Genomic DNA, 27,544 nt, shown 5'->3' with positions numbered 1-27,544 from the left:
TCCTTTCTTGCTTCTTTCTGTACCGCTCTTGCATCTTACCGCATCCTTCTTGTTCTTTCTGAACCTCTCCTACATCTTTCTCCACACACAGGGCTACTTTTAAACTGACCTCAGACTCAGCAGTGCACACATGCAAGTGCAGAAAAGGGCTGCTAGCCTCTAAACTGTCATGCCATATTATATGCTAGGGATTTAGAGGTAGTTTTAATCTACCTGCCCTATTATGTACTAGCGCCTTACAGGGAAGGTCATGCCAATCACAGGGGTACCCCAACCCATAGTGTACCCTAGTGTATGTAGGTGTTTTGAATATATTCTAAGTGTCTTTCACCATATAACTGGCTCTGGCCTAGTTAGGCGGAGCCCAGTGTCAGTCAGAGTCAGTTACCACCAGTACCAGTCAGCAATAAGTTGGGTGATGCCCAGGGCACCGGATGACTTTGCAACAAGGCCTCTTTCTGCAGCTCTGTTGGTTCTTTCTGCATTTCTCTTGCTTCTTTCTGCATCTTTCTTCTTCTTTCAGGACTCTTTTGCCTTTTTCTATATTTCTCTTGCTTCTTTCTGTGCCTTTCTTTCTCTTTCTGCACATGTCCTATCTCTGAAGGCATATTTAGAGCTTAGCGTTTAAAAAAACTTTAGAAATTCACTGAAAAAAACATAGGTTTCAGGGCAGTTATAGTTAGAAATTAGCCTTTAACAAATCTTTGAAATTCACTAAAAAAACATAGTTTTCAGGGACATTATAGTTAGAAATTAGCATTAAAAAAAAACTGTGACGTCATCAGCAGTGCATTGCGGGGGCGCGAGTTATATTTTGATCAACTGACTATAACGGCCAAGTTTCTCTGGTTTTGTACGAGAGAAATGTCCAAATAACTATAACGTCCCTGAAATCTGTGTTTTTTTCAGTGAATTTGTAAGGTTATTTAAATGTTAATTTCTAACAATAACATCCATGAAAACCGGTTTGGGGTATTACCCCATATCAGCCAGGCTAGCTTGAATCCAGTGGCAAAGTGAGCAAGGGAACCACGTCTGGGCCTACCTATCCCACTATGAGTGAAAAGTGATACCCAAACAAATGATGGATGGAATGCTGTATGAATCATACATTTACCCGATCATTGATGGTAATGTTTGTGGTATGCTTGGTGGTGCAAGGAACTGGTGACTTGGAGAATGGTGATTTGTTTGGTGGTATTGGGTGGTGGTGGTGTATGCACTCCATGTATGAGATTAAAAAAATGGAATGTGGCAAAACATGTGACATTAAGTGTACATTTTGTAGATGTAAAGTAGTCCCTCTTGGTTTGTAATGAAAGCACTAAATTGGAGGTAGAAGAATATACTAAACAACCAACAGCATGAAACAAAGCCCACTCTATAATATATTTTAAAGAATTGGTAACATTAGGTCTGAAAGACAGCTAAAGTATGTGTATCCTGACCTAAAAAGACAGGCCATGGGACAAGAACGGTGGGAACTATTGGAATTGTCCAATTAAACTCCCATCCTACAGAAAGCTAATTCACACTTTTTATAAAACCCTCAATGTGGTAAGTTGAAAATATTAGTGTAGCATTATATTCAACTACCCAGAGCTATAATGTTTGGTAAAGATCTCTGTCCTGAATTGCAGCTCTGAGCTACAGGCAAAGGCGTATAACAAGGGAAAGATCCTTCAACAACTGCTACTGTCAGAGACAACAGGGCCATAGTACTATTAGAACATTTCACCCACTGAGTATTTTAGAACATCTCATCCAATTCAGCTTTTGGAACATCCTATCCACTGAGGGTGGAAAGTTCCAAAACGGGAGAAAGAGAAAAACATGCATTAAAATGTTTCGAGAAATAGGCTGATACCAGCCCTGAGCCAACTAATTGTCTTCAATGGATCTCTCAACATTTCAATGTTCTTATATAGCCCACTGACAAGGGCCATACTGCTTGTTAAAGGCACTGAACCCAGCTTATACTTGTGAGGCACAGGCAGGGGTCATTAGCCAGAAAAGGAAATTTAACAACCAGAATACTCTGAGATAGAAGGGTTATAAGAGTAGTAAAACGTTCCTCCCACATAGGCTAGAAGATTCTAAATTAAAAAGAGCAAAACAGAAAGACAAGCAGTCAAATGTTGGAGTAGAAAGCCTCTGCCAACCGTCCTGAGACACTCCATTGTCTTCAATACAAATGCTCAACATTCTAATAAGGGACACTGGAGTTACAAAGCTAACAATGCACTTTATTACTTCTGACAAACAATTCTGGCTTGATGATCATGCTGTAAAAACATTTTGATTGAAAACATAAAATAATCAGAAAACACAGAAATTGTTTGCATTAACTTTATTTTGAAGAAACAAATATTACATAATTTAATTATAGTTTGCAAATTATTAACAAATGTAACAAAGGCTTACAACACATACTTTGTTTAAATCACAAATCATCAAAGATGCTGATTTTTTTCTGACATTTTTTCCGATGTTAAAAATACAGAGCCCGATTCACAGAACTAACTTAAGACAACATCTTAAACTTACTACGATTTTGGTATTCACAGAAGGCACTTACTAATTTTGGAATTCCCGGAAGGCACTTACTCATTTCGGTATTCACAGAAGTCATTTAGGAGTCCTAAAGTTAGGAGTCCTAACTGTACTACTCCTAAACTGAGAGACATCCTAACTTTAAGCCTTTCGGTATTCACAGAAGGCCTTTAGGAGTCCTAAAGTTAAGAGTCCTAACTTTACTACTCCTACACTGAGAAAAATCCTAACTTTCAGACTTTTGGTATAAACAGAAGGCATTTAGGAGTCCTTACTTTGCTACTCCTAAACTGAGAAAAATCCTAACTTTAAGACTTTCAGTATTCACAGAAGGCATTTAGGAGTCCTAACGTTACTACTCCTAAACTGAGAAAAATCCTAACTTTAAGACTTTCGGTATTCACAGAAGGGATTTAGGAGTAGTAAAGTCAGGAGTCCAACTTTACTACTCCTAAAAGACTTCTGTGAATACCGAAAGTCTTAAAGTTAGGATTTTTCTCAGTTTAGGAGTAGTAAAGTTAGGACTCCTAACTTTAGGACTCCTAAATGCCTTCTGTGAATTCCGAAAGTCTTAAAGTTAGTATTTTTCTCAGTTTAGGAGTAGTAAAGTTAGGACTCCTAAATGCCTTCTGTGAATACCGAAAGTCTTTGAGTTAGGATTTTTCTCAGTTTAGGTGTAGTAAAGTTAGGACTCCTAACTTTAGGACTCCTAAATGCCTTCTGTGTATTCCAAAAGTCTTAAAGTTAGGATTTTTCTCAGTTTAGGAGTAGTAAAGTTAGGACCCCTAACTTTAGGACTCCTAAATGACTTCTGTGAATACCGAAATGAGTAAGTGCCTTCTGTGAATACAAAAATGAGTAAGTGCCTTCTGTGAATACCAAAATGGTAGTAAGTTTAGGATTTTGTCTTCAGTTAGTTCTGTGAATCGGGCCCACAATTCTTTTTTGATCATATATTGCTTATAAACAAGCACACACACATTTTTTGTACCAGTTACTTATAATTTTGTAACTAATAGTGGCATCTTTTGGAAAAGTAAAAAAGTGAAATTTCCAACGGGCTTCTTTAGAAAGCAGGATTCTGTCAATATTCTGTGGGTTCCCCACTACCTTCTCAAGTACTACCCAAGTAAACCCATGTTTCTCCATATGGCCATGTTGCACCAATTTCGTAGTCAGTTTTCCTTCCCTTATAGAGCTAAGGTGCTCCTGCATTCTGATTTTGATTTTTCTCGATGTGAGCCCTATATATTGAAGGCCACAATCACAAGTTAGCCTATACACCACATTTGTGGTGTTACAGTTACTAAAGTGGGTAAGGAACCATTCTCTCCTAGATGTGAGAATTACACTTGTGTTTTTTTTTGTCAGGGGACATACCAAACATGATCCACAAGGATAGTGACCATGTGGAATTGTGGTTTCATTAGGCTTCTGTGCACTTGTAATGCGAGTATGGACTAGTTTGTCCTTCAAATTACTCAACCTTTTGAACGCAAATCTTGGCAGTGACATCTTAAAGTCATTGTTGGTTAAAAGTGACCAGTGTTTTTGGATGGATTGTCTGATCCTTGTTGCTATCGGATCAAACGTCATAACCACCGGAACACATTCATCTTTACATTTCTCATTTTTCTCCAGCAGCACGCTGCGTGGAGTACTTAAGGCCCTTTTCTTTGCTTGTTTTATTATTTTGAGGGGGGCGGGGGTAATTCCTCTGCAGAAGCTTCTTACCTAGTTCTTCAGATTGTTCCATATATACATTGGTGGAGGAGCAGTTTCTACGGTAACGCAGGAACTGCCCCACCGGCAGATTGTCCCTCAATGCTCGTGGATGGTATGAATTATATAGTAGGAGCGAATTCCTATCTGTTGTCTTTTGATGGACACGTGTGGTCACAGATTCCTCATTGACCTCAATATCCAGATCCAAATACACAGCGGTGCTATTGCTGTAAGACCATGTCTGGGGTCCTCATGAGTCAACCAGTTGAGGAATTGCAGTAATGTCTCTTCTCCTCCAGACCAAATGCAGAGCACATCATCTATATATCTCTTCCAGAGTCGTAAATTCCTCTGGAAGGGGTTGGTGGAATGATAGACGACGTGCTCCTCAAATTGTCCGACATAAATACGTGCCATAGTAGCGCCCATAGATGTACCTGTTGTTTGAAGGTACAGCTTGTCTTTATAGCCAAAGTAATTCCGAGTTAAGGCCAACTCAATACATTGCAGTACAAAGGACTTTGTTGCATCATAGAACCACTCTTGCTCCCCCAGTGCATGTGCTGCTGCCACCAGCGTGGCGTCCTGGGGGATGCAAGTGTGGAGTGATTCTATGTCGATGGTAACCAATATTTCCCGATCACAATCAAAAAGCATTCCATCCAGAATATTTAAGACCTCTGTAGTGTTTTTAACAAATGATTGTTGTTTAATGACCGATTTGGGAAGAAAAAAAATCAGCGAATTGTGACAGGGGTTCCAAAATTGATTGGATCCCCGACACAATCGGTCGTCCCGGAGGCGGGTGTGTTGGCTTATGAATTTTTAGAAGTATGTAAAAAGCAGGAGTCCTGGGATTCTCATTAATCAGGAACTCTGCTTCCTTCGTATTGATCCATTTATTTTCTTTTGCATTGCCCACCAAGTCATGGATAGTCTTTTGCAGTTCCTGGACAAGATCACGATTAAGGGGCTGATAGTTCGTACGCACCTCCAATAGTCTATTGACCTCAGCATCATAATCCTTAGAGTTCAGGACAACCACTGCCCCGCCCTTATCGGCTGGTTTTATGGTAAGGGAATGGTTATTCTGTAAACTCTTAACTGCATGAATTGAAAAGGAGAAAATAGCAAACCAATTGATGGTATTTACGCCCTTGTTACAACCTCATTTTACATAATCATTACATGAACATTAATAATTCACTTAGACAATAACGTATGCAAAATATATGCTTATTTTATTTTTCTAATTCTTTTGTTTCATTTTTTAAAAAAACTTTTTTCCATTTTTTGACAATGATTCATAGAATAACTATAATAGTTCATACCAGTAACAATAAATAACATATAATACCTCTTGTGAACAAACATGCAACAATATACAATAAATACAGACAAGGTGCTTTACGATATGTTCGGTCGGTGGAAAGTTATATGAAGGCAAAATGCGGTAGAGTGGGACACAACGCGTTTCGGCCTGAGGCCTTCATCAGGTGACCGTCATTTCGTTTTTTACACAAACAGGTGTACAACAAGTGCCTACATAGACAAGGATAAAACACATAAGGGAACATACGTCAATATTTGATATAGATTGATGTATATTTACTATCTAAGCATACATTGCGAGGTTGAATCAAACAGAGAGGGAGTTATAAAATAACATCCTACTGATACATAAAGGGTCAATTTTTAATTTCTAGACATTTGTTATATATTATATCTGATTCCATGATACATTTCCAATGCGTGTACATCATCAGATAGAAGTTCTATGTCCTATTATTATCTCTACATATTGCATATAAAATATAACAGATTGTTATCAAAACACTGACAGAGAGAGTCTCATTGTGTTGTGTCACCTATCTTCCCTATATGGTCTAACTAGGGTATTTAGTGTTTCTAGTAGATATAGTGATTCAAAAGGTATAGGTGGACAAAGAGCAGAGCGAGATAACACTAGAGTTATGCATAACAGATAGGTGATAAACACTAACAGATAGAGGTGTTAGGAAAGTCATAACTTTAGTAATGAGTATTAGTTTTATGAGGGTCACAAAAGAGGAGAAAAAGATTAGATACTGAGAGGCTGATCACTATAAGCTCTGAGTGAGATTTTCGATTGCAAATGGGTATTAAAAGGAAAGGAGCATTTTGCCTTCATATTACTTTCCACCGACCGAACATATCGTAAAGCACCTTGTCTGTATTTATTGTATATTGTTGCATGTTTGTTCACAAGAGGTATTATATGTTATTTATTGTTACTGGTATGAACTATTATAGTTATTCTATGAATCATTGTCAAAAAATGGAAAAAAGTTTTTAAAAAAAATGAAACAAAAGAATTAGAAAAATAAAATAAGCATATATTTTGCATACGTTATTGTCTAAGTGAATTATTAATGTTCATGTAATGATTATGTAAAATGAGGTTGTAACAAGGGCGTAAATACCATCAATTGGTTTGCTATTTTCTCCTTTCCAATTCATGTCTGTACAATCCCTACGATTAGCAAACCACTAGGTTGTAGGGGTCCCCTCTTTCCAACTCTTAACTGCATCCCAGTCTTCCTTTGTCATATTTCTGTGGTTTTGTCCATTGTTGTTGATTTCAAACATAGTAATATCTTGCATCACCTTGGCCTCAAGCACTGCCACATCCAGACCTACAGAAGTGGAAGGGGGACAAAACTGTGAAGGTCTCTTAAGATTGGTGATACAATGCTGGAGTGTCCAAAGGTTTATTAGCAAAAAATGTATTGAGTTTTATCCTACGCATGGTTTCATGGAATTCTCCTCTACATTTAAAAGAATCATGAGTTGGAGTAGGAACAAACCCAAGACAATTATTTAAGACCCTCGCTTCACTTGTAGTTAGGGTTTGGTCAGATAAATTAACCACAATGTTGTTTAAATTTGGTTTTGCCCCCGACTGCGTTTTACTCTGGGGGAGAAGGATTGCCATTGTGGAGTCAATTGCCCCTCCCTCATAGGACCAAATAGGCCAAAACCCCCCCTCTTTCATTTTCTGTGGGATGAGTGGGCCCAATTTAACAATTATTGAATCACACCCAACAGACATTCAATGTAAAATAAACTTTATTGAGGCAGGGAGTGGTCTAAACATCTTAAACAGCCACATGATTACATTTCTATGCGTCCAATAAAACTTCATACAATATATTTGTAACCAAAGTTTTGGGGTGGAAATCTTGGTTTAAAAACCTGGGCATTTGGTTTGATAAGAAGCTCACTTCGGACTGCCAAATCACAGCTCTGACGGGAAAATGTTTTGAGTCTTGAAGACCCTTAACAAATCCTCTGCTTCCTGCCACAGTCTTAAAAAAAAAGAGTAGTCCAGGCACTGGTTATGTCGGTGAACAACCTTTACAACGAAACTTTTACAACGCACTACCATTACAACGCGACCATTACAACGCAAACCATTACAATGCATTGCGCTGGGGGACGCTCTAGGATAGGGAATACGTTTAATTTACTATCCAACACCTTCCCTAGTGTCCACGGGGACTGGAGTTGGAATAGTAAATTAAACTTTTTACTATCCAGCGCCCCAAAGCGCTATGCGTTGTAAAGGTTTGCGATGTAAAAACCGCGTTGTAAAGGCATGCGTGGTAAAAGTATGCGTTGTAACGTCATACATCCGGTTATGTCCAGCCTGGACTCTTCTAATATCCTGTACCTACTTCAGCGAGTGCACAATGCAGCAGCCCGCCTTCTGCTGGACTTTCACAGATGGGCTCCTATGGGGGCTGCACTCTCCAAACTGCACTGGTTGCCTATGAAACTGAAACTCTCCTTCATGCATTTGTTAAAGGGCTCCTGCAAATAAGAGCCTCCTGCCAGGAATCTTAAATCCCCCAGGGCTTTGCTGGCTAGCATTCCAACAGTAAATAGAGTGCGCATTGGGGGCTCCTCATTTAGTTGCTTAGTGCCAAAACTGTTGAACTCTCTGCCCCTACTGATTCGGTAGGCCCCGTTTGAATCCCTCTTTAAAAAAAAAAACCTGTCTCTTTAACTCAGATTCTATGATACATTAGTGGTGGACCTTCGGGAGCTGGACTTAAGCGCTTGGACACTTTGTCCGAAGTAGCCATGCACTTTATAAGTCACAGTATTATTACTTGCTTTCTGCACCAGGGGTCCTTCTAGGTGTTGTGCTGTGAACAACCTGTGGCCAAGAGAGAGGCTGGTATTGAAAGCCAAATGAGGAGGGATGCTCGGTCTTCTTTGGAGGAATGTGGTTGTGAGCCTCTTTGGGCTGTGATGGTGTTCTCCGCCTGTTGCCACCAAGGCTATAGAGTGTAAAAATAATACATCTTTTTGCTTTGTGTATTGTTCACAGTGTGCCAGCAAGCGACCTCACTACGTATTATAGTGCATTTAAACATTTTCATTTATCCATACATATACTCAGCTCTTGTAGGAAGAAGGGGGTTTAAAACATATTGGGGGATATTCACAAAGAAGTGACGGTGAGAGGCATTAACCTCCTTGGCTTAACGCCTCTCACCGCCACTTTGGAAACGCCAGGCTGCACCCTATTCACAAGAATGTGGTGCAGCCTGGCGTTTCCCCCATCGACGGCGCTAAGTCTCACGACTTAACGCCAAAACAGGCACCCTTGCTACATGCAGCACACAAGGAAAAAGCAAAAACGAGGAGAAATAAAGCTTTTCTCCTCGTTTAGCCACCTTTGGACCTGGTTTTTCCAGGTCTTAAGTTTGGCGCTGCCACCTATTATCGCCGACCTTGATAACAGGCGTTAGCATCAAACTCAATAGGTGTTGCGGTGGTACGCCCACTGCAAAACCCACTGAACACCCCCTTTCAAGCTAAATTTAGTTTGAAAGGGGCCCCAATCTCAAAGCAGCGTTAAGCCACTTAACGTGGCTTTAAGCCACGTTAAGTGGGTTAACTCTGCCTAGAGAATAGGTCTCTGGCCATATCACCGCAGGAGTGTCAAAAAACGTGACGTTCCCGTGGTGATAGGGGCTTGTGAATATGCCCCATTATTTCCTGTGCTATTTGCACGCCCTGTCTTCACTAACTAAGTTGCTAAGTAGAGGACGAAAGACATCACTACACCATAACCTAAGTGTAAGGGAGAAATAATATGAATGCTTTAAATACCCAAGAATGACAACTCCCACATGTTTTAGCAGGGATTGAATTGATCTTATTTGCAAATCTTTTTAGACTTGTGATCGTTTTTTAAATATCTTTTACTAAATGTTTCTCTTTTCACTATGGATTTTAAAACCATGATGAGACTTGTATTGCTGGCCTGTAATTTCCCACAGGAGTTTGTACTACCTATGGAAAATGTAAAAATGAATTTGTATGTTCTCTTATATCTCTATTCTAAATGTTTTACATTGTGCCTTTTATGACGGCTTAAAAGAAAACACCAATCTCGTCTAGTCTGGGAATGTCAAAGATAAATATTATAGCTTTATCTTCTGAAAGGTTAGAGTATTTCCCAATTTTACCATTGTAATGTCAAATGGGATCCCATATAGCCAATGACATCTGAGGGGAGCACAGTGATCTACACATTCAGATCTTGAGTAAGGACAACCTGGTCTGAGAACAAAGAAGAAATTAACTGGGTTCTCCCACATCAGGAGAACAAGAAGAAATTAAAGAAAGACAAACCTTAACTTCTTCAAATTGAAAATAAAAAGATGAAAGCTAACTTCTTTAAGCACACGTCTTCTCGAACAGGCTCTTAACATGAGCATGAAACACAAACACACAAATAACACAAACTCACATGAAAAACACATATGCTTGGAAAGTACCCATACCGTGCATTCACAAACACGTCAACCAATTACAAATTGAATTACCTCAGGCCTTTATTGACTCATAAGCCATTACAATTTAGGTATTCAGAAAATATAAAATACAAATCCACTGAGTACCCATTCTTCAAAAGTCAAACTACAGTGAAATGTGTCAGTAACCATATGTCTTTTTGTTGAATCCCTTAACTTCACAGGGTGAGGGATATTGGCAATTTGTTCCATCTCGTATTTTGAGGGAAAAGAATTAAAACTTCTCCAACGGTGAATAGTATAACACTCTCCATCCCAGAATGGCGACAATTAACAATATACTAATTTCTACTAGCGAGTGACATCATGTATTCAATAAGAACTAAAAGTATTTCTTGATATTGCCAAACATCAAAACTTGCCTGCAAGACTTTAGAGAGTAATAGTATCCCAAATGAAAATTAATGGCTTTCATTTGAGTGGTGCAGACAGTGCTGTAACCAGGACCTGCAGTTCACACTGGGAGTAGCACAACAATCTTGCTGACCAATTTTTGACCAAATACATCTTGTTCTGAATAAGTAGATATCGCTGTGAAAGTTAGTTCCTTTGTGGTGCTATTGAGCAGGAAATATGGTCCACTGACTAAATTACTAACCTTGGAAGCAGGGGACATGTACATTGCTACTCAACTTGCTACAAGCTGTATTATTCCATATATTTTCACAATATAACATTTGGTTGTCACTCATGAGTCCAGATCAAAAGTGAAACAGTAGTGTCAGGTATTTTTAGACCTAACTCACCCTGTCAATAGACAGATCAAAAATGATGGTGGATGGTCGTAAACAATCTTGTGCTGCCCTGTTTATTTCTAATGGGAAAATAGATGTATTTCTAAACTGAGGGAATACCATATTAGATTGTTTTCTTTGCTATCATCTCCACATTGTCTGACATTAATAGTTAATGTGTGCATTCAGGTATACACATGTCTTTTATATGGTTGACCTACATTATTTTGCATTAACGAGTGGCAGGCCAGGTATCTATATATGACATTTTAAAATAAATGTAAATAATTATAAAGGAGGAACGAGAGCTAATCGAATGGAAGTACGGACTTAAAGAAATGTAAATCAGAAATGCTATTTTCTTGCCATGTTAGGAACCTAGTAAAACATATATTCTGATTAAAAAGATGCACTATCTATTAAGAGGAGCAAGTAAAACAGAGAAATTTGGAAAGGAGGACATTTGCTAACTCCGGAAGAGTCAGTACATCATGTATAATTAAAAATAAAATGATGTGTTAAGGAAAATTATGTTTTGATCAAATAATCACAGACAAAAAAATCCCTTTCTTAAAAGATGCTCATGTATCTGATGCCTATGACTGTAATGTCCTGTTGAATTCTGTGTAAAGTAGATCAGATGGCTGAAACTTTCAGCATAACATTGATTAGATTATTATTAATTATATTAGTTAATACTATCACTATACTAGAAAAAAAACCTGAGGTAATCAGAAATATACTCAATATTAAACGATAATGTATGAAATGTGTATATGAGTGTAATGGGTTAAAGTTAACAAAGAATTATGATACTATAAAATATAAAAAAGTATTACAAGTTTGTTTAGGTTGAAAGCAACATTTTGGAAATGTACTTTGGATAATAAATGGAATCTGTTCTCAGCTGCATCTTTACTACATATAAGTCTGTCATAGATCTTTATGAGACCCTAGCTCCCAGTGGCTCACCTGGGCGAAACATCTGTCTTGAGTTTAACTGTTTGGCGGATCTGCATCTGAGTACTGATGATCGGCTTCATGGAATATATTCCCCTCTTTTGTTTTTTTCTGGGAATATTTAAGTACTAATGTTAGCTTTGTTTCAACTATAGCCCTCTCTTTAACTCATCCTCCATATCTTTCTCTCAGTGTTGCTCCTCTCAACTGTCTTTAGAATCTACTGTGCCCCTCTCTTTCAAGCATTATGACATCGTCTAACCAGCTATGCCCAATCGCATTCAAGCGAACTAAGCGGGCACATATTGAAAAAATCTTTGGCCAGCCTCTGCTACTACGCTAAGAATGACAATGTTATTGGTCAAAATACATAATTTCAAGATTGATCCTTGAGAAGAGACTTCATGAAAGGTGACCATCCACAATTGAGGTTGATAAGAAAATAAAACCTTTCATCCCCTTGCAAAACCTAAAACTGGTTGCCTATAATGTTCTTTAAAACTGGTTCTCTAAAATGAATAAACTTTGACATTACTCTCTTAATGGCCCTCCTAAGTACAGACCAGCATAACCGAAAGCAAATGCAACTGCACATGTGGTGGATGGTATGAGTTGTAAGGATCCCATCACCACAGTGCTGAAGGATCTCAGACGGCTCCCACTCGAACCAAGATGCACTTGGTCACCTCTAATTAACGTGAATATGTTGTTGTCTCATGGCAAGGCTGTAAATATGCTTACCACTGGTTTTGCATAGGTTATGCTTATGGTAACGCTCTTGTTTAACAAAACTGTGTTACAAATCACTATACCATACGACAGTCGCAACATAACCTTATTTTCGTTTGGCCAACACCACCTGACACACTTCGGGCATTTATTGTGATTTATATTGTTAACCTATATGTTAAAAAATCCACCTACCTCTATATAATAATGGCATCTGTATTTTCTTTCTAGATTGTTGGAGCCTCTCTTGCTCAGTACTTAGATGCCTTTCTGGCCACTTCCATGCCTTAGAAAATCATTTAAATGAATAAACTCTTTACATCCAAATAGGAGAAATTTGACATCTTCTGTGATCAGCCTGTAGGACTTTCAATTACCTCATCACATTAATAAATTAACTCACAGTTCTCTAGATGTAAGTAAAACTTTATAGTCAGGCTTCCTTCTAGGAGCTTAATTGATACCTTCTGACTGAGTATGCACAGACCACAGAGGACAAGTACATGGTGTCCGTGTGCAGATTATCAGGCATAGACCCAAAACTATTTTTAATTTTTTTTTTTGCAGTGGGCATCTCTGAACTCCTTGACAGGTCAAGGGAGTGCCATCAATTAATGAATGAAATAAGCACTTTAACTGAGTGCTACTATTTCCTACTGAAACAAGCCAAGTAGCAAAGAGATGCTTGACTTAATCTCAGCTAAATTCAATCAATAATGTTCCCTGTTCCCCTTTAGGGAGAGCCCAACCTTAGAGAGAGCAGTCATGGTCCTAACCCTATTTGAACCCTATGGTAATAGTCCAGCCCAATCTGTCATGTTAGGTCACCTCCAAACAAGAAAACATGCAACCCCTGGCAACTTTCAGCTTACACAGGCCTCATCAGTGATGTGCAATTTAAGTCCTGTAGCAACGTGACCACAGAACCATGTCTGGGCATACACATCACGCTTAGGACATGCACTGAAACAAACAAAAAAATGGTGGAACGGGTGCTTGAATTAATCTCAGCCACTGGCAATCGCTCAGTTCACAGCTGAATCCATTGGTTGTCCCCACCTTGGCACACAATACATTAACCATCATATTGGAAATCATTTTTGGTCTGGCCCCTACAGGCCCAGTCTAGCTGTATGTTATTTACAATTCTGAGTTAACCAGCTAATAATATTTTGTCTATAAAGGAGGAAAATACTCTGAGAATGACAACCCCATGACCTCTTCTTCATAGCTTATATTTGGCATATATGAGCATACTGTATTGTAGCATTTATAAAGCACTTCTTACCCCTGATGAGGCCATGAAGATCTCCAGTTTGTACCTTGTGCCTGGAGTCCTAATGTGATGCATAGTACTTAGGGTGTTAGTTGCAGTCTGCCCTTTATGAAATATGTTGGGTGAGATGCAAGAGCACCATAGACATGCTTGAATGGTAAGGTGAACCTAAGCATCAGTTACTGCTGACACTGTGATTATAGACACACACACCCAAGCTCTTTAGAACTGATCTGTATCCTTTATAGATTGCACAGCATGTGGTTGGGTGGAAATCACCAGGAAGTATGTGTACTTACTTTTTTATGGCATAGAAGTTGGATTATAATACATTAACACCATGCACAATAGTTCTCTTTCCTTCAAGAGGTTTCTTTGGGAAACATCTGTGCAGAACTCGTACAATTGTGAAAAAGATTCACCTTTCTTGTTTATCAGACTTTTTCCTCTGTCTACATTATAGCCTTATAACCTGCTGTGGAGGGCTTTACCGGTTGTTAACGCCCTGAACCTGAGTTGGCCTATAACAAGGATGAGGACCTTTAAAAACTAGTATAGCCCAAGGCAGAAGGGCTATAAGGCTATTAGAACATTACACCCAATAAGGGTATAATGTTCTAAATTAAAAAGCAAGAAACAGAAAGAGAAAATGGGAATGTTGGAGAAGAAGGCTTATAACAGCTGTTATAAGACCATGCCACTCAACATTCCAAAATTCTAATACACTGGAGCTCTCTACATTCTAAAGTTCTAATACAGTTATATGTAGTTTCAAGGCACAGTTCTCTTTTTATAGCTTCCTACGAAGATTGAAAAGAAAGTTAAATATGGTTTGTATTTTCCTTTGCTGCTGAGACAAAATTGCTCTTGGTTTATCTTTCTCAAGTCAGAATAATTGTAGATATATTTTTTTCTAAGCACAGTTTATCTGCTAAGGTGACTCATCTAAAAATGTTCAATTGTATTATATTAAAAAAAACCTGAAGACTGTAATAGACAGTTCCAGAGTGAATCTACAATCATAGAATAAAGTGTTTTTGTCTCTTTTTTTCTGCAGTATCTGCATCTCTATCTGACTGGGGTCAAGAACCTGGACAACGCTAAGAAATTTTAAGTGTAGCTATTTAACTGAAGCTGTTACATATAATGGACATCCGCCACTTGAAGAACATCGTTGTTATGGCTTTGGGGTTTATGCTTATAGCCACTGCCTATGGAGGTCTTCAGAATTTGCAGGTAAATGACATGGGGCTGTTTTACATAAAGCAAGTACTTAGAGTGCTAAGTTTAAATATGGGCCTGATTTATAGTTTGGCGGATACGGATTTATATTTTGGCAGACAGCACCATGTACGCAAACCCCTAGATCCTCCCACCACATTTAGAGACTGGCAGACTTACGTTTTTACTCGCTGGAGCCCCGTTGTCTCCATCCAAAGAAAACTTAGTCAAACAGCCGAATGGAGTAAAGGCCGTCCGCAGAAGGACATTACACTGCCTGCCCTATTTGTGATGGGCAGTGTATTGTCTTTTTTTCTGTTCGTCACTGCTAGTAAAAACCTGGCGACGAGGGACAGAAAAAACAAAAATGATTGCCCCACCATGGCAGAAAACTCACAGGGTGTGGGGGGTAACTTTTTTTTATTTTTTTTATTTTAATCATAAGGTTTTCAAAATGCAATCATCAAATGTAACAGTACATCCTGGTCACAATGGTGAAGAGTACATGGCAATGATTACTAAAACATTACACAAGTGCATTGCATTAATAAAGCAGAGATTCATCAAAAAGCAGACAAGATATTCTTCATCTACATATTAATTGTCATCAGTCAGTAGCATTCGTTAGCAAGTAGGCAGTGAACGGACCCCAAATGTCTCGTGGTCTTGAGGCACTTGAGAGCTCCTCTGCATAATTGGTGAGTTGGTAACGACAGTAGGCTATATCTTGTAACCTGTGTGCTAACGTAGGCGCTGGTCTTCCGTCCCAACTGAGCGAAACCCTGCATTTTGCCAATTGCAGTGCTATGCCACAAATTTACAATTGGTTGTTTTTACGTCAGTACATTACCCAGTAGAAAAACCTGCATATCACATTCAACTGCTTCACCCAACATTTTCGCCAAAGCCATCACAACTTTCCCCCAAAAATCTGTCACTTTGGGACATCCCCACGCTAAGTGCATGAAACCAGCATTATCTGCCCTACATGTCCTTCAACAGTGCGAGTCCCTTAGACCATACTTGTGGAGTTGTGTTGGAGTGTAATACATTTGATGAACATACTTATAATTAATACAGTTAAGATTGCTCTGGGCCGCAAATTGCCCCTTTAGTTTACAACACGTCTCCCACTCTTCCTCAGTTAGTGGCTGAGGCAAAATAGCAATCCATTTGTCTACAGGACCCGCTGTAATATGCACCTCTTCTAGCTGTGAGGCAGTATACAAGCGCAAAACTACCCAATTTTTTGTTTGTGTGGTGTAAATAAGTTGTAATGCCCCTAAAACTGGTGGTTCCTCCGGAAAACAGGAGTACACAGCCCGGATTGCCGCCCTCAGTCTGCTATAAATTAATGTTAACATAACCGTATTTCCCCCGTCTCGCACAAATTCCTGCAGGCTAATGAACTTCCCATTAGGTTAAACATCACCCATCATCTGTGCCTCAACAGTCTGCAGCGCCTTAAGGGAGCCCGTCTCTCCTGTCACAGATAGACCCATATGATGTAGGGAGTCTTGCCAGGCTCGTGATGTACACTGCACCTTGTCAATTTTGTTTCGCTCAAAAACAGAATGTTTGTTGACAATCATCGCCTTTAATCGGATTGGGTGGACCGCCCCGACCTCAACCGCCACGTGCCAAGTAAATAGTGGTACGTTTTGCCAATAGAATGCATACTGCGCCTGCGTACATAAATAATGCAAGTGCATATCGGGTACTGTGAAGCCTCCCAACTCATACGGTCATGTTAAAGGCTCCCACTTAATCTTCAGCTTCTTACCTCCCCAAGTTAGAGTGATTTGTAGGGATCGCAATGTATTGAAAAAAGACTGGGTGAGGGGAATAGGAACATTAATAAATAAATATAAGAATTTTGGCAGTTTCACCATTTTAATCAGTGCCACCCTGTCCACAAATGTCAACGACCACTGGGTTTGTATATAGTAGTTTGAGCCAATTAATGTCGCAATACAGCACCCCATTCCATGCAACACCGCAAACATATAGCACCAGGCAATGGAATCAAATGCCTTTGCGGCATTCAATAGAACTGCAGCTGCTGACAATTTAGGGTCTAAAAGGTGGATGACTGCAAATAGTGTTCTTAATTTTATGTGCTGTGGAACGGGTAGGAATAAACCCCGACTGATCTGACAATACCATAACAGGTATTATTAAGCTCAATCGGGTTGCCAGCACTTTCGCCAGGATCTTAACATCAGTGTTCATTAGCGACAGGAGCCTGTAAGAGTCACAGTGATCCGGGGCTTTCCCTCGTTTCAAGAGTGTTATAATTAAGGCCTCTCAAAGCGTGTCTGGCAGCAATTGCTGCTCAGATGCTTCTTCATGCATAGCCTCCATGTGTGGCACTAAGATATCCATGTACTCTTTTTAGAACTCTGCTGGGAGTCCATCTGTCCCTGTAGTTTTACCATTTTGCAGGGCAGCAATGGCATCCCTAATTTCATCGGACGTTAATGAGTACATCAGGAAATCTTGCTGGACCTTTGATAGCCAAGCTAACACAATATCAGCTAAATATTGTGCTATGTCTTCCTCATCAGCTGTTGGCCTGCTGCTATACATAATGTTGTAATGTGCTACGAATACGTCAAGAATACCTGCTGTGTTGCAACACACTGTGTCCCCCTCTGTAATCGACTGTACCTTGTAATTCTTCGCCCACCGCTCCGAAATCTTCGAGGCTATAGCACGCCCTGGCCTTTCGCCATCCCCACAGTATCTAGCCTTCCAACGTCGTGACATGTGCCTCACCTCCTGCTCCACCAATTCATTATATTCAGTGATTTGAGAGCGTATCGTGGCCAGTGTGTTAGTGTCTGCTGTATCTTCATATTGACGCTCTAATCGCTGCAAGTCCCGCTTGATCCTTATCATTGAATCCGGAGTTACTTAAGCACACCAGCCTGCAAGCCTATACACACCCCACGTATTGTCACTTTAAAAGCCTCCCAGGTTTTCAGGTTTTAATGTCTTTATTTCGATAATAAAATCATAAAAGACAAATTAAAAACATTACAAAACAAAACAACCACTATACATTAAGTGTGCCCATAAGCACCACCCTAACCAACTCCCCCTCCCCTCCTCATTTAGGTAATAACCTTGCTGAACTCACTACAGCGACATTTAACATTGTGTCCTGGAATGTTGCCGGAGCGAAGGCTCGTATGTACTCTGAGGATTGGCTGGAGTTTATCGACAAATTTGACGTAGTGTTACTACAAGAAACTTGGGCAACTGCACCTATACACAAAGCTGGCTTCATAAACTTTTTCAAACCTGCAACAAAGAGCAATAAAGGGCGCGCTTCGGGGGGTTTGACAACGTGGGTCAAACAGGCTTGGGGATATACAACTACAGAACTTTATGAGGACAATCCCGATATCTTGGCTATTAGGTTGAGCAAGGAAGGTGGTCAGGACATGCTTATTATTAACATCTACTCTCGTGGCCTCCCTGGTGGTCGATGTCCCCCGATGGTGGGTGCCTTGGACAATCTTTTGGCAGGGTGAAACAAAGGAACATTGATCCTGTTAGCTGGAGACTTAAATTGCACCATTGAGCCGCTTTACTTAGCAGGGGATAGCTGGGGGTCCGCAGAGAATGCAACTTGGAATATACCAGATCTATTGACCAGCAAACCTGTTAAAGCAACGGAGGCTGCCTTGAACTGGACTGCTTTTTGTCTTACATGGGGGTTAAGGGCTGCAAATGGACGCACTCCATCCGACCTTGGCGCCAATTTTACTTTTGACAATGGCCGGAGAAAAAGCCGTATAGACTATATCTTCTTAAAAATGGAATTCTGGAGTCTGATGGTCGATATGGAAATTGTCCCTCGCCCAGAAAGCGATCATAACCCTCTGTCTCTGAAACTAAAGTTGCACGGTGTGGTAAGATTGGAAGTTCCAGTTCCTAAGGGGCAAGGGGTTGTAATCTTATCAAATGATCGGAGGAGATTGAAATGGTCTAACATATCAGGAGATGAAACCATACAGACTAACATAGAGAAATTGGTGAAGCTCGCATCAAACAAAATGATGTCAGAGGACCTCGAGAGGGGTACCATTGAACTAAACAAAATTATGGACTTGCATGATCAATGTTTTGCTGAGCTTAAGCTACTTCTCTCTAAACCATGTAAGAAGGGTGTTGGGCGACCGCTTGCCAATCGGGCAAAATGGTATAACAAAGATTGTAGGGAGGCTCACAGTAACCTAGTTGAAAAAGTTAAATCTAGAAATATGTGTGCTGTAAAAGAGGCTAGGAAACGGTACAAAAGAGTACAGTGGGAAGCAAAGAGGGCGTGGGAGGATGATTATTAGGCGAACCTCCTGGATGCCACCAAGTCAAACAACCAGACTAAATTTTGGGACATAGTGAAATGGGGGAAGGATGGTGACTCCCGTATTCCAACCAACCATGTGTCCCCAGAAGCCTGGATAACCCGTTATTCATCCCAATTTAGCTCGGAAGGTATTGACCCTCCCCCTATTTTGAATCAGTTGCTTGTAATGCCCACTTGTGAAACGACCCTGACCTTCACTAATATCGAGACAGAGTTAGCCCTTGGTTTGACTCAGCGGGGGAAAGCTCCTGGGTTGGACCAAATACCAGCCGATTTGTTTAAAACAAATACTGCTCTCTGGGTGCCATATCTAACAAATATAGCTAATGCTATAGCAAAGGGTGCACGCATCCCCAAAACATGGAAGGGGGCTGAGATTCTTCCTATATATAAAAAAGGAGACAGGTCTAATCCGGGCAATTATCGCCCGATTAGTTTAATCGACTGCCTCCAAAAGGTCATTGCCCGTATGATCTTGGCCAGAGTGCAAGGGTGGATAGACTCTGAAAATATACTGTCTCCCATGCAGGCGGGCTTTAGATCTGGTACGAGTACCATTGATCAGGTGCTCTGATTTTGTATGATCTTCTGGAAGGTTGTTACGCTAGGCGGTGGTACCATCTTTGCCGCATTTATAGACCTGAAGACAGCCTTCGATCTGGTACCTAGGGGTAAATTGTGGCAGGTACTGAGGGACCTGGGTATGCCTGGAGAATTACTAGAGTTGATCATTAGATTACACGAAGAGAACTACGCTAGGGTAAGGTGGGGAGAACAAGGACAACATACGGATTCCTTCCCTGTAACCCGAGGAGTCCGACAGGGGTGCGTTCTCGCGCCCACTCTCTTCCTACTCTTTATAGACCAAGTAGCAAAATTCTTCTCGGCCACCCATACTGATGCCCCATCCTTGGCAGGGACCAAATTCCCCATGCTTATCTTCGCCGACAACACCTTACTCCTATCCAAGACCCGGGCAGGCCTACAGCGGGCCTTGAACCGTTTTGAGGAGTTTTGTGTGAAAAATGATCACCAGGTAAATGTGGGCAAAACTAAGTTCATGGTTTTAACCAGGAATAACTTCGTACGCAGTAACGTTCAAATGAGCGGGGTCAACTTGGAACAAGTTGAAACCATGACTTATCTGGGGGTCACCCTGGACCGCCGTCTGTCGTGGAAAGATCAAATAGCGACCCAGCAGTTAAAATTCGCCCAATTGACCGGATGTCTTTTGCGTGAGCAGAAGAGATCTATTACCAAACGGGTCATCCCTGCCATTAGAATTTATGACACTAAAATAAACGCCGCCATACTCTATGGGGCTGAGTTATGGGGATTTATGGACCTCTCTAGTCTCTATAGAATGCAGTGCAAATTCCTTCGGAACCTGGTAGGGTTGCCACAATCCTCCCCATCGATACCCCTCTGTCATGATATGGGCTGCCCACCAATTACAGACATGGCTAGATTTAGAGTAGTGGCTACTTGGAGGCGCTTGTGGACTTCCCTGGATCTCACACTCTTTGCTAAGGAGTTAGCAGAAGTGAGGTCCATGGGGGGCTCTGAACGAATCCCATGGCTTCGTTCGGTGAAAAAGAGCCTGCATGATATGGGTTTAAAACATCTGTGGGTCTCCCCAGGCACCAACACTTTCCCATCTAAAAAAGAATTCAAAGAACTATTTTGGGCCTCAATCCGCCACTCCTTGGTAACCGCCTCCAGTTCTGGCAGCCTCACGGGAAGATTCTTAAGCTTTAAGCTAGATCCCTCCCGCGAGATTTACTGTGACACCATCACCAGACCACTGGACAAGAAACTTTTTCATCAGTTTCGTGTGGGTGCCTTACCTTTGAATTCATTTACTTCATCCTGGGGTAAAACTTGCTCTAGTTCATGTAGCTGGTGCCCTGATCAAAAAGAAACAGAAGGTCATCTATTGTTTGCTTGTCCGCAGTATTCAGAACCTCGTTCCACATGGCTAAAACCCCTGTTCAAACGCCTTTCTTGTAGAAGGTCTTCCGAGGCGATCTGGGTGTTGAAAACTAATACCTCGGAAACTTTTGTGATATGCGTGGCCAAATTTTTAGGCTGGGCATGGGCAATTAGGGCCAGAAGGAACTTATCTTAATTGTATCATGTAAGATCTCACTTATAAAATGTGCTAATTCTGCTCTTTTTAGCCCCAGGTTTATACATGTCTTGTAAAACTAACAAAGTTTAATATTTAATAATTAGTTTTAATCGTGTTTTCAGTGTAAAGTTAATAATATGTTCATTGGTTTTTTATATAACTTATTGTATAGTGGTTGTTTTGTTTTGTAATGTTTTTAATTTGTCTTTTATGATTTTATTATCGAAATAAAGACATTAAAACCTGAAAAACCTGACTTAAGCACACCAGCCTGCAAGCCTATACACACCCCATGTATTGTCACTTTAAAAGCCTCCCATATCGTGCCCAGACTCTGTACTGTGCCTACATTGTCAGTGAAATAATTTTCTACGGCTTCCCGTACTCCTTCCTAAAAAACCAGGTCCTGTAATGCCGAAGGCTGTAGCTTCCACTGAAATTCGGGCAATGTGTATGTTGGTATCAGCATAGTAAGCAATACTGGGAAATGATCAGACAATGTACGAGGCAAATGCACCACCCTGGTGACCTAAGTGCTAACAGCATCAGTAGTTAACCAATAATCAAGGCGTGACCAAGTGTTATGAGTGTAAGAATAGCATGTGCCCTCCTGTGTCTCAGGAGGCCTATACCTCCAAACATCTGTAAGAAACAGGTCTTGCGTACCATTTCTGAAAGCTTGTGCCGCTCTTTTTATAACAGGCTCTACATTGGAGTGACGGTTAAGCATAGGGCTTAACACAACATTAAATTCCCCCCCACAAATAATGGCAGATGGAGGTAACCTGTAGATTTTATCCCATAGCGTCTCAAAAAATTCTGGGTCATCAATATTTGGCTAACATACATTTACTAATGTGATCAAAGTACCACACAATTTACCCTTCACTATTACATATCGACCATTGTCATCTATATCCTCACGAGTACTGACTAAACGGATGTCTTTTTTAATTAAAACCATAACCCCCCTTGCATATGAAGAGTATGAAGAGGCAAAACGTGCCCCCCCCCCCCCCATTTCGCTGGAATCGCTGTTGCAGCAGTCTTGGTTAGATTGCTTTTCTTGTATTAGTGCCACCTTCACATTATGCCCATCAAGGTATGCCAACACCTGCCTAGTTTTTTTGGGATTGTTAAGACCTCTGACAGTCCATGTTATCAAATTCAATTTACCTTCTGCAATCGACATTAGCTCTACTTAGTGGTGAAAAGCTTTAGTTTACTGCCATGATGAATCCGTAACCTAGCCGGGTAGAGCATTGCCTACTGTATTTTCAATGTTTGCAATTTTTTTTTGATCGGCTGAAATTCTCATCGGACCTGCTTTACCGCGGTGGTGAAATCCAGAAAAATTGCAACCTCCATTCCTTGAAATTTAGTAATGCCCATTTTTCCCGCCAGCCGGAGTGCTGTGTCCCTGCCACAATAATTAAAAAGTTTGCCAATTATCGCCCGAGGTAGAGCCCTCGGGACGGGGTGCTGCACAAGAAACGATGCACCCTTTCCACCACAAACATGTTAGAAAAGTGTTTAGTTCCCAACATCGTTTTAAGCAGGTCTTCAACATATTGTTAGGACTCGAGCTACTTGTTCACTACTCACACTACATGACCCAGAATGCTCAGCCAGGAAGGTGGGTTGTGTGCTGTCCCATACTGCTCTTGGATTGGGAAGGTGATAAGAAGGTTGTTAAGCCTTCCTTTGCAGTTTCACAGTGCTTGCGTGAGGCATGTCCTGCTCGATGGTTGTTGAACCTTCTCCGTGCACAGCCTTTCCCGAGTGTTCCTCGTAAACTCCTATTGCCGGTATTCTGCTCTTTTGAGTCCCCAGAGGTATTTATATTCTCGAGAGCGAAGAAGCTCTACATGCCCGAGCAGGGGTTTCCTGCTTAATCTTTGTTTTGCCACTTCTTTGTTTTCCTCAAGCGCGATATCGCGCCAGCATTCAGCTAGAAGGCGCATGTTATATTTTTTTGTTTTTGAATAAACTTTACTCAGCACGAGGACGTGCTGCAACCTCTTCCTGCTCTCGCCTGGGTGGTGAAATTTCTCAGCGTGAAGACACGCTGCAACCACTGCCTGCTCTCGCCGGTGTAGTAAATTCCTCAGTGCAAGGACGGGCTGCAACCTCTTCCTTCTCTCCCCTTTGTAGTGAAATTGGATTCAGCGCGAGGCAGCGCTGCAACTGCTTTCCGCATTAGTTGTTATTTAAAAGACTTTAAGTTAGACCACACGAGATCTACCTGCTCCATTTTTTTACTTTCATGTTACGGCTCTCACAGCGGTAATTTTTGGTTGTCCCAAGATAAGTGCAGACTTCTCCCTAAACTGCTCCCACAAAGAAGAAAGCAATTTTCCCAGGATCCTATGGTGCATTTTTTTAATTACTTAATGAATTGAAGAGCCACTCCGCTGCCGCCTTACATTTTGCTTTGTGACTTGAGACCAAGAAACCTTCTTTTGGATCATTGATGCCGTGCAGATAACAAGTAAGTGTGGGATAGCACACAACTGTGGGCTTAGTGGGATGTCTGAGAGTAGTGCTTAAAGTTTATGACATATGCACCAAGAGTAATGGTATTTGTTTATTCTCTCTGTTATTTAATCAGTAGCTCTCTGGCCCCTCGCTGGAATTGGACCTTCTCCTTTTGGCTGTTTGGCAACCTGAACAGACGGTCCTTCTTGGTCTCTTCATCTTCTGGAGATACTTGCTTTTCTCCTGTGTTTTCTGGTTTAACACGGAGAGGGCTGTATCTCTGGAACTGGTCATTCTGCCTCATAACCTCTTGTCGCCCGACGCATTTAGCTCCATCTTTCTTATGTTGGTGGACTCAGGTATTACTGTGATACGTAAGTTATTACGCCGTGACCTGGCTTCTAAATCCTCATTGTTTTCTTGTATCACCATAAGTAACTTTTCAATATGAGTGCAGGATTCAGTAACAGACTCTACTTTGTCCTCCGTGTTGGAGCTGCGTTGCTCCACCTCAGTTATGTGCACACCATGTTTGTCTAGCTTAGAGGCCATGCTATCAATGCAGAGGTTAAGAGTGTCAATTTTGCTATCGATGGTGTGCAAGCTTTGCTGCATGGCCATCATCATACGTTCCAATTTGGTGCTACCACCTGCTTCCATGTCAGTTTCAGTGTCTGACGAAGCCTGCGTGGTGGTTTTTTTAAGATGCTTGGACTCAAAGGACAACTTGGGCTGTAACTGTTTGTCTGGTTTGCCCATCTCAGTTTTGATTGCTCCCTTGCAGGGGTCTTAGCACAGCCTGGTACACAAACATGCGGGGAGACTCTCAACACCCTCTTCTCACCGCAACAGGTGTCCGTGTGGTAGCAGTGGTGCATTTATGCAACCTTCATGTGGGAGATGCTAAACAGCCCACGCTGCCCTCAACTTAAACATAGCCTCATGCACCTTCATATTTGAGCACCCTAGAGCAAAAGCAGTGCTAATGGTAATACACAATGGAAGTAGGTATCTCCGACCTCACCTCACAGCACTGAGAATTTCAGCTGCAACATTACATATGCAAAATGGCCATCAATCCCCCACCAGGACCTGCACTGCACCTGCTGATATTGATATAGTCCTTTGATGTCCTAGTTTACATAAAGAGCTTTTTGAAATGTAGCACCCTTGAATTCTGGCTCTATTGGAACTCTTCTTCATCATTCGCCAGTAATAGCCTCTAGAGCTCGTGCCACATATTCTCCATCTCAGCAGTGCACAAAATGGCAGGCCAAAATATATCACCAGTCTGCAGCACATCTGGCAATTATCACGAGCGACTCTGTTCCCAGCGTTAACAGCCACATAAACTAAACAGTATTCAGCGCTGTCACATATATGCCCCAGTCACTTTCATTGTAACACAATACCACTGCCTTCCTACTCCGTCTTACCGGGGCCACAGTGCCACCTTGTCACCGCCACCAGCAGGGCACAGGGCCTCCCGCAGAGCAATTCACCCAGCAGCGAGACACTGCCTATGCTGATCTGGCACCAGTCTCTAGTCCGCTCGGGGCAACAGTCTCCGCAATCGATTCCATCCACTGCTAACTTAATTACACTGTCCGATCAAGGACACCACACAACACAACAATCACAGTATATTCCAGATCACTTATCTTTCTGATGCTGACTGGCGCCGATATCTCGTCTTCACATCACCAGTCATATACCCCTTCGGGCATCACGGGCGCCGCCATCTCGATGACTGTAAACGATAAACAGAGTTTATTATCCAACGCTGGCGTACATGGCTGCTCCGATGGCATCATTCTGGTGCAGCTGCTCAGGGGATCCAAATTTATTGTGTTAGATCGATGGATGGCCAGGAGAGACACAGGATTTTTGACGGATTATGGCCCGATCAGCAGTGCTGCACTAATGTGCGTCTATCTCGCTTCAGGCTCGCTAATGCCCCCGTGTGGGGGGTCACATGATTTTGTTTTGAGGGTTTGTTTCTGAAAAACACAAGCTTTGAAAAAGTTTGATGACTGCCCATCAAAACTGACAGTGGCCATCCACCAAAATGTGTGTACATTGAAAAATACTGCTGGGATGGCAGGTCCTTTCAATTAACAGAGTTGACTGCTGGGACGGTGGACATCTCTAAATTTGGTGGGTGATATTCTGTTAGGGTGGCAGGGGTAATGTGCTCCACCACCCTTATGGGTATTGAACCATTTGTCAAACCATAAATCAGGCCCTAAATCTCTGACACACTGTTGGGCTGATTAGTGTTTTAAATATGCACCTGAAAAGGTGGGAAAAGTGTTTTTTCACCATCTTATACAGAGTTTTAAATGATTTCTGCTCACTGTAACTTTAATGGCTGGGTCAACATTGCAATAATGCAGCACAAAAACACACAACAGGACACAAATAGCAGAACACATGACCACCACAACAGGACACACATCAAACATGCACAGATGTTCCTGGTACACATAGCCACCTTGTAGGAAATTGGGTTAGTTGTGTGGCCTGCACAAGAGTAGGTCTGAGTCTCTCAGGGTAGCGAGGCAGAGTAGTCCAAGGCCTACTCAGGCCTACTCAGGGGAGGTGGTGTGGGCTAATAATCACTATTCACTGACACAGAATAATAATACTCAACAATGATTCTGCATTCAGAAGTACAGTTATTGCACACACACTGGTAAATACTACGCTGTAATTTACAAATATATACATAGGTAGATGGAAAACACCATAGCTGACATTACATGATCAACTTTGACCCCCTAAAGGGGTCATGCAAACATATAAGCTAAGTCTATTGGCTTGGTCAGAGGTTCTGGTTGAACAAACCACATGTAAAAGACATCACATTGTGCGTAATGCGATCATCAATAATAAAAAAATTAGGTGTAAATGCACATATTACTGTTAATAAAATATAAACATGACGCAACCCCTCCTCAGGCCAACAGCAGCAACCTGAAAAGAGCCAGTACAAATAATATAGGGAGAACAAAAAACAGACCTCAAACGCAGGATTACATAAGGGAAACATTGCATATACCTACAAAACCCCATTCCCACCCACCCGCTACAGACAGTGATACCTGACAAATCATTTTAACTCCCCAATACAATTCAAGAGGTCAGCAGGATATACTCAGCACTGAAATTAAATGGGTCAAAAACAGAGATCCTTCTCCTTGGCCAAAAATCACTGACTCTACCTCCAAACATCTGGCCCGTCTGTATGGGTGAACCCCGTACCCCTAAGACGGAAGTTAAAAGTCTAGGAGTATGGTTAGAGACAGATCTCACCTTCAGAACGCAGGCAAGGAAAACGGCTGGCACCTGTTACGGCCTACTAAGATCATGTAGAAAGGTGCTCCCACTACTCCCTTTTCAGTCCCGACTACTGCTGATCCAAGGCCTAATTGTGTCCAGGCTGGATTACAGCAATGCCATTTATTTAGGAGCCCCGGAAACCACTCTCCA

General features: G+C 41.3%; 1 protein-coding gene across 2 annotated transcripts in view; it reads left to right on the top strand.

The window, feature by feature from the left end:
- The window catches only part of LOC147708011 (N-acetylglucosamine transporter UNC93A-like), a 515,404-nt gene that overhangs the window by 44,317 nt on the left and 443,543 nt on the right, over window positions 1-27,544 (top strand). For both annotated transcript variants that reach the window (XM_086925281.1, XM_086925280.1), the window contains exon 2: window positions 14,905-15,083. In XM_086925281.1, the coding sequence (XP_086781407.1) occupies window positions 14,994-15,083 (90 nt within the window). In that variant the 5' untranslated portion in view covers window positions 14,905-14,993. The remainder of the gene's footprint in view (window positions 1-14,904; window positions 15,084-27,544) is intronic.

The sequence above is a fragment of the Lissotriton vulgaris genome, chromosome 6, assembly GCF_964263255.1.
Source record: "Lissotriton vulgaris chromosome 6, aLisVul1.2, whole genome shotgun sequence".
NCBI lineage: Eukaryota > Metazoa > Chordata > Amphibia > Caudata > Salamandridae > Lissotriton > Lissotriton vulgaris.
Note: the sequence above shows the minus strand (reverse complement) of the source record. Positions and strands in the feature narration are given on the sequence as shown.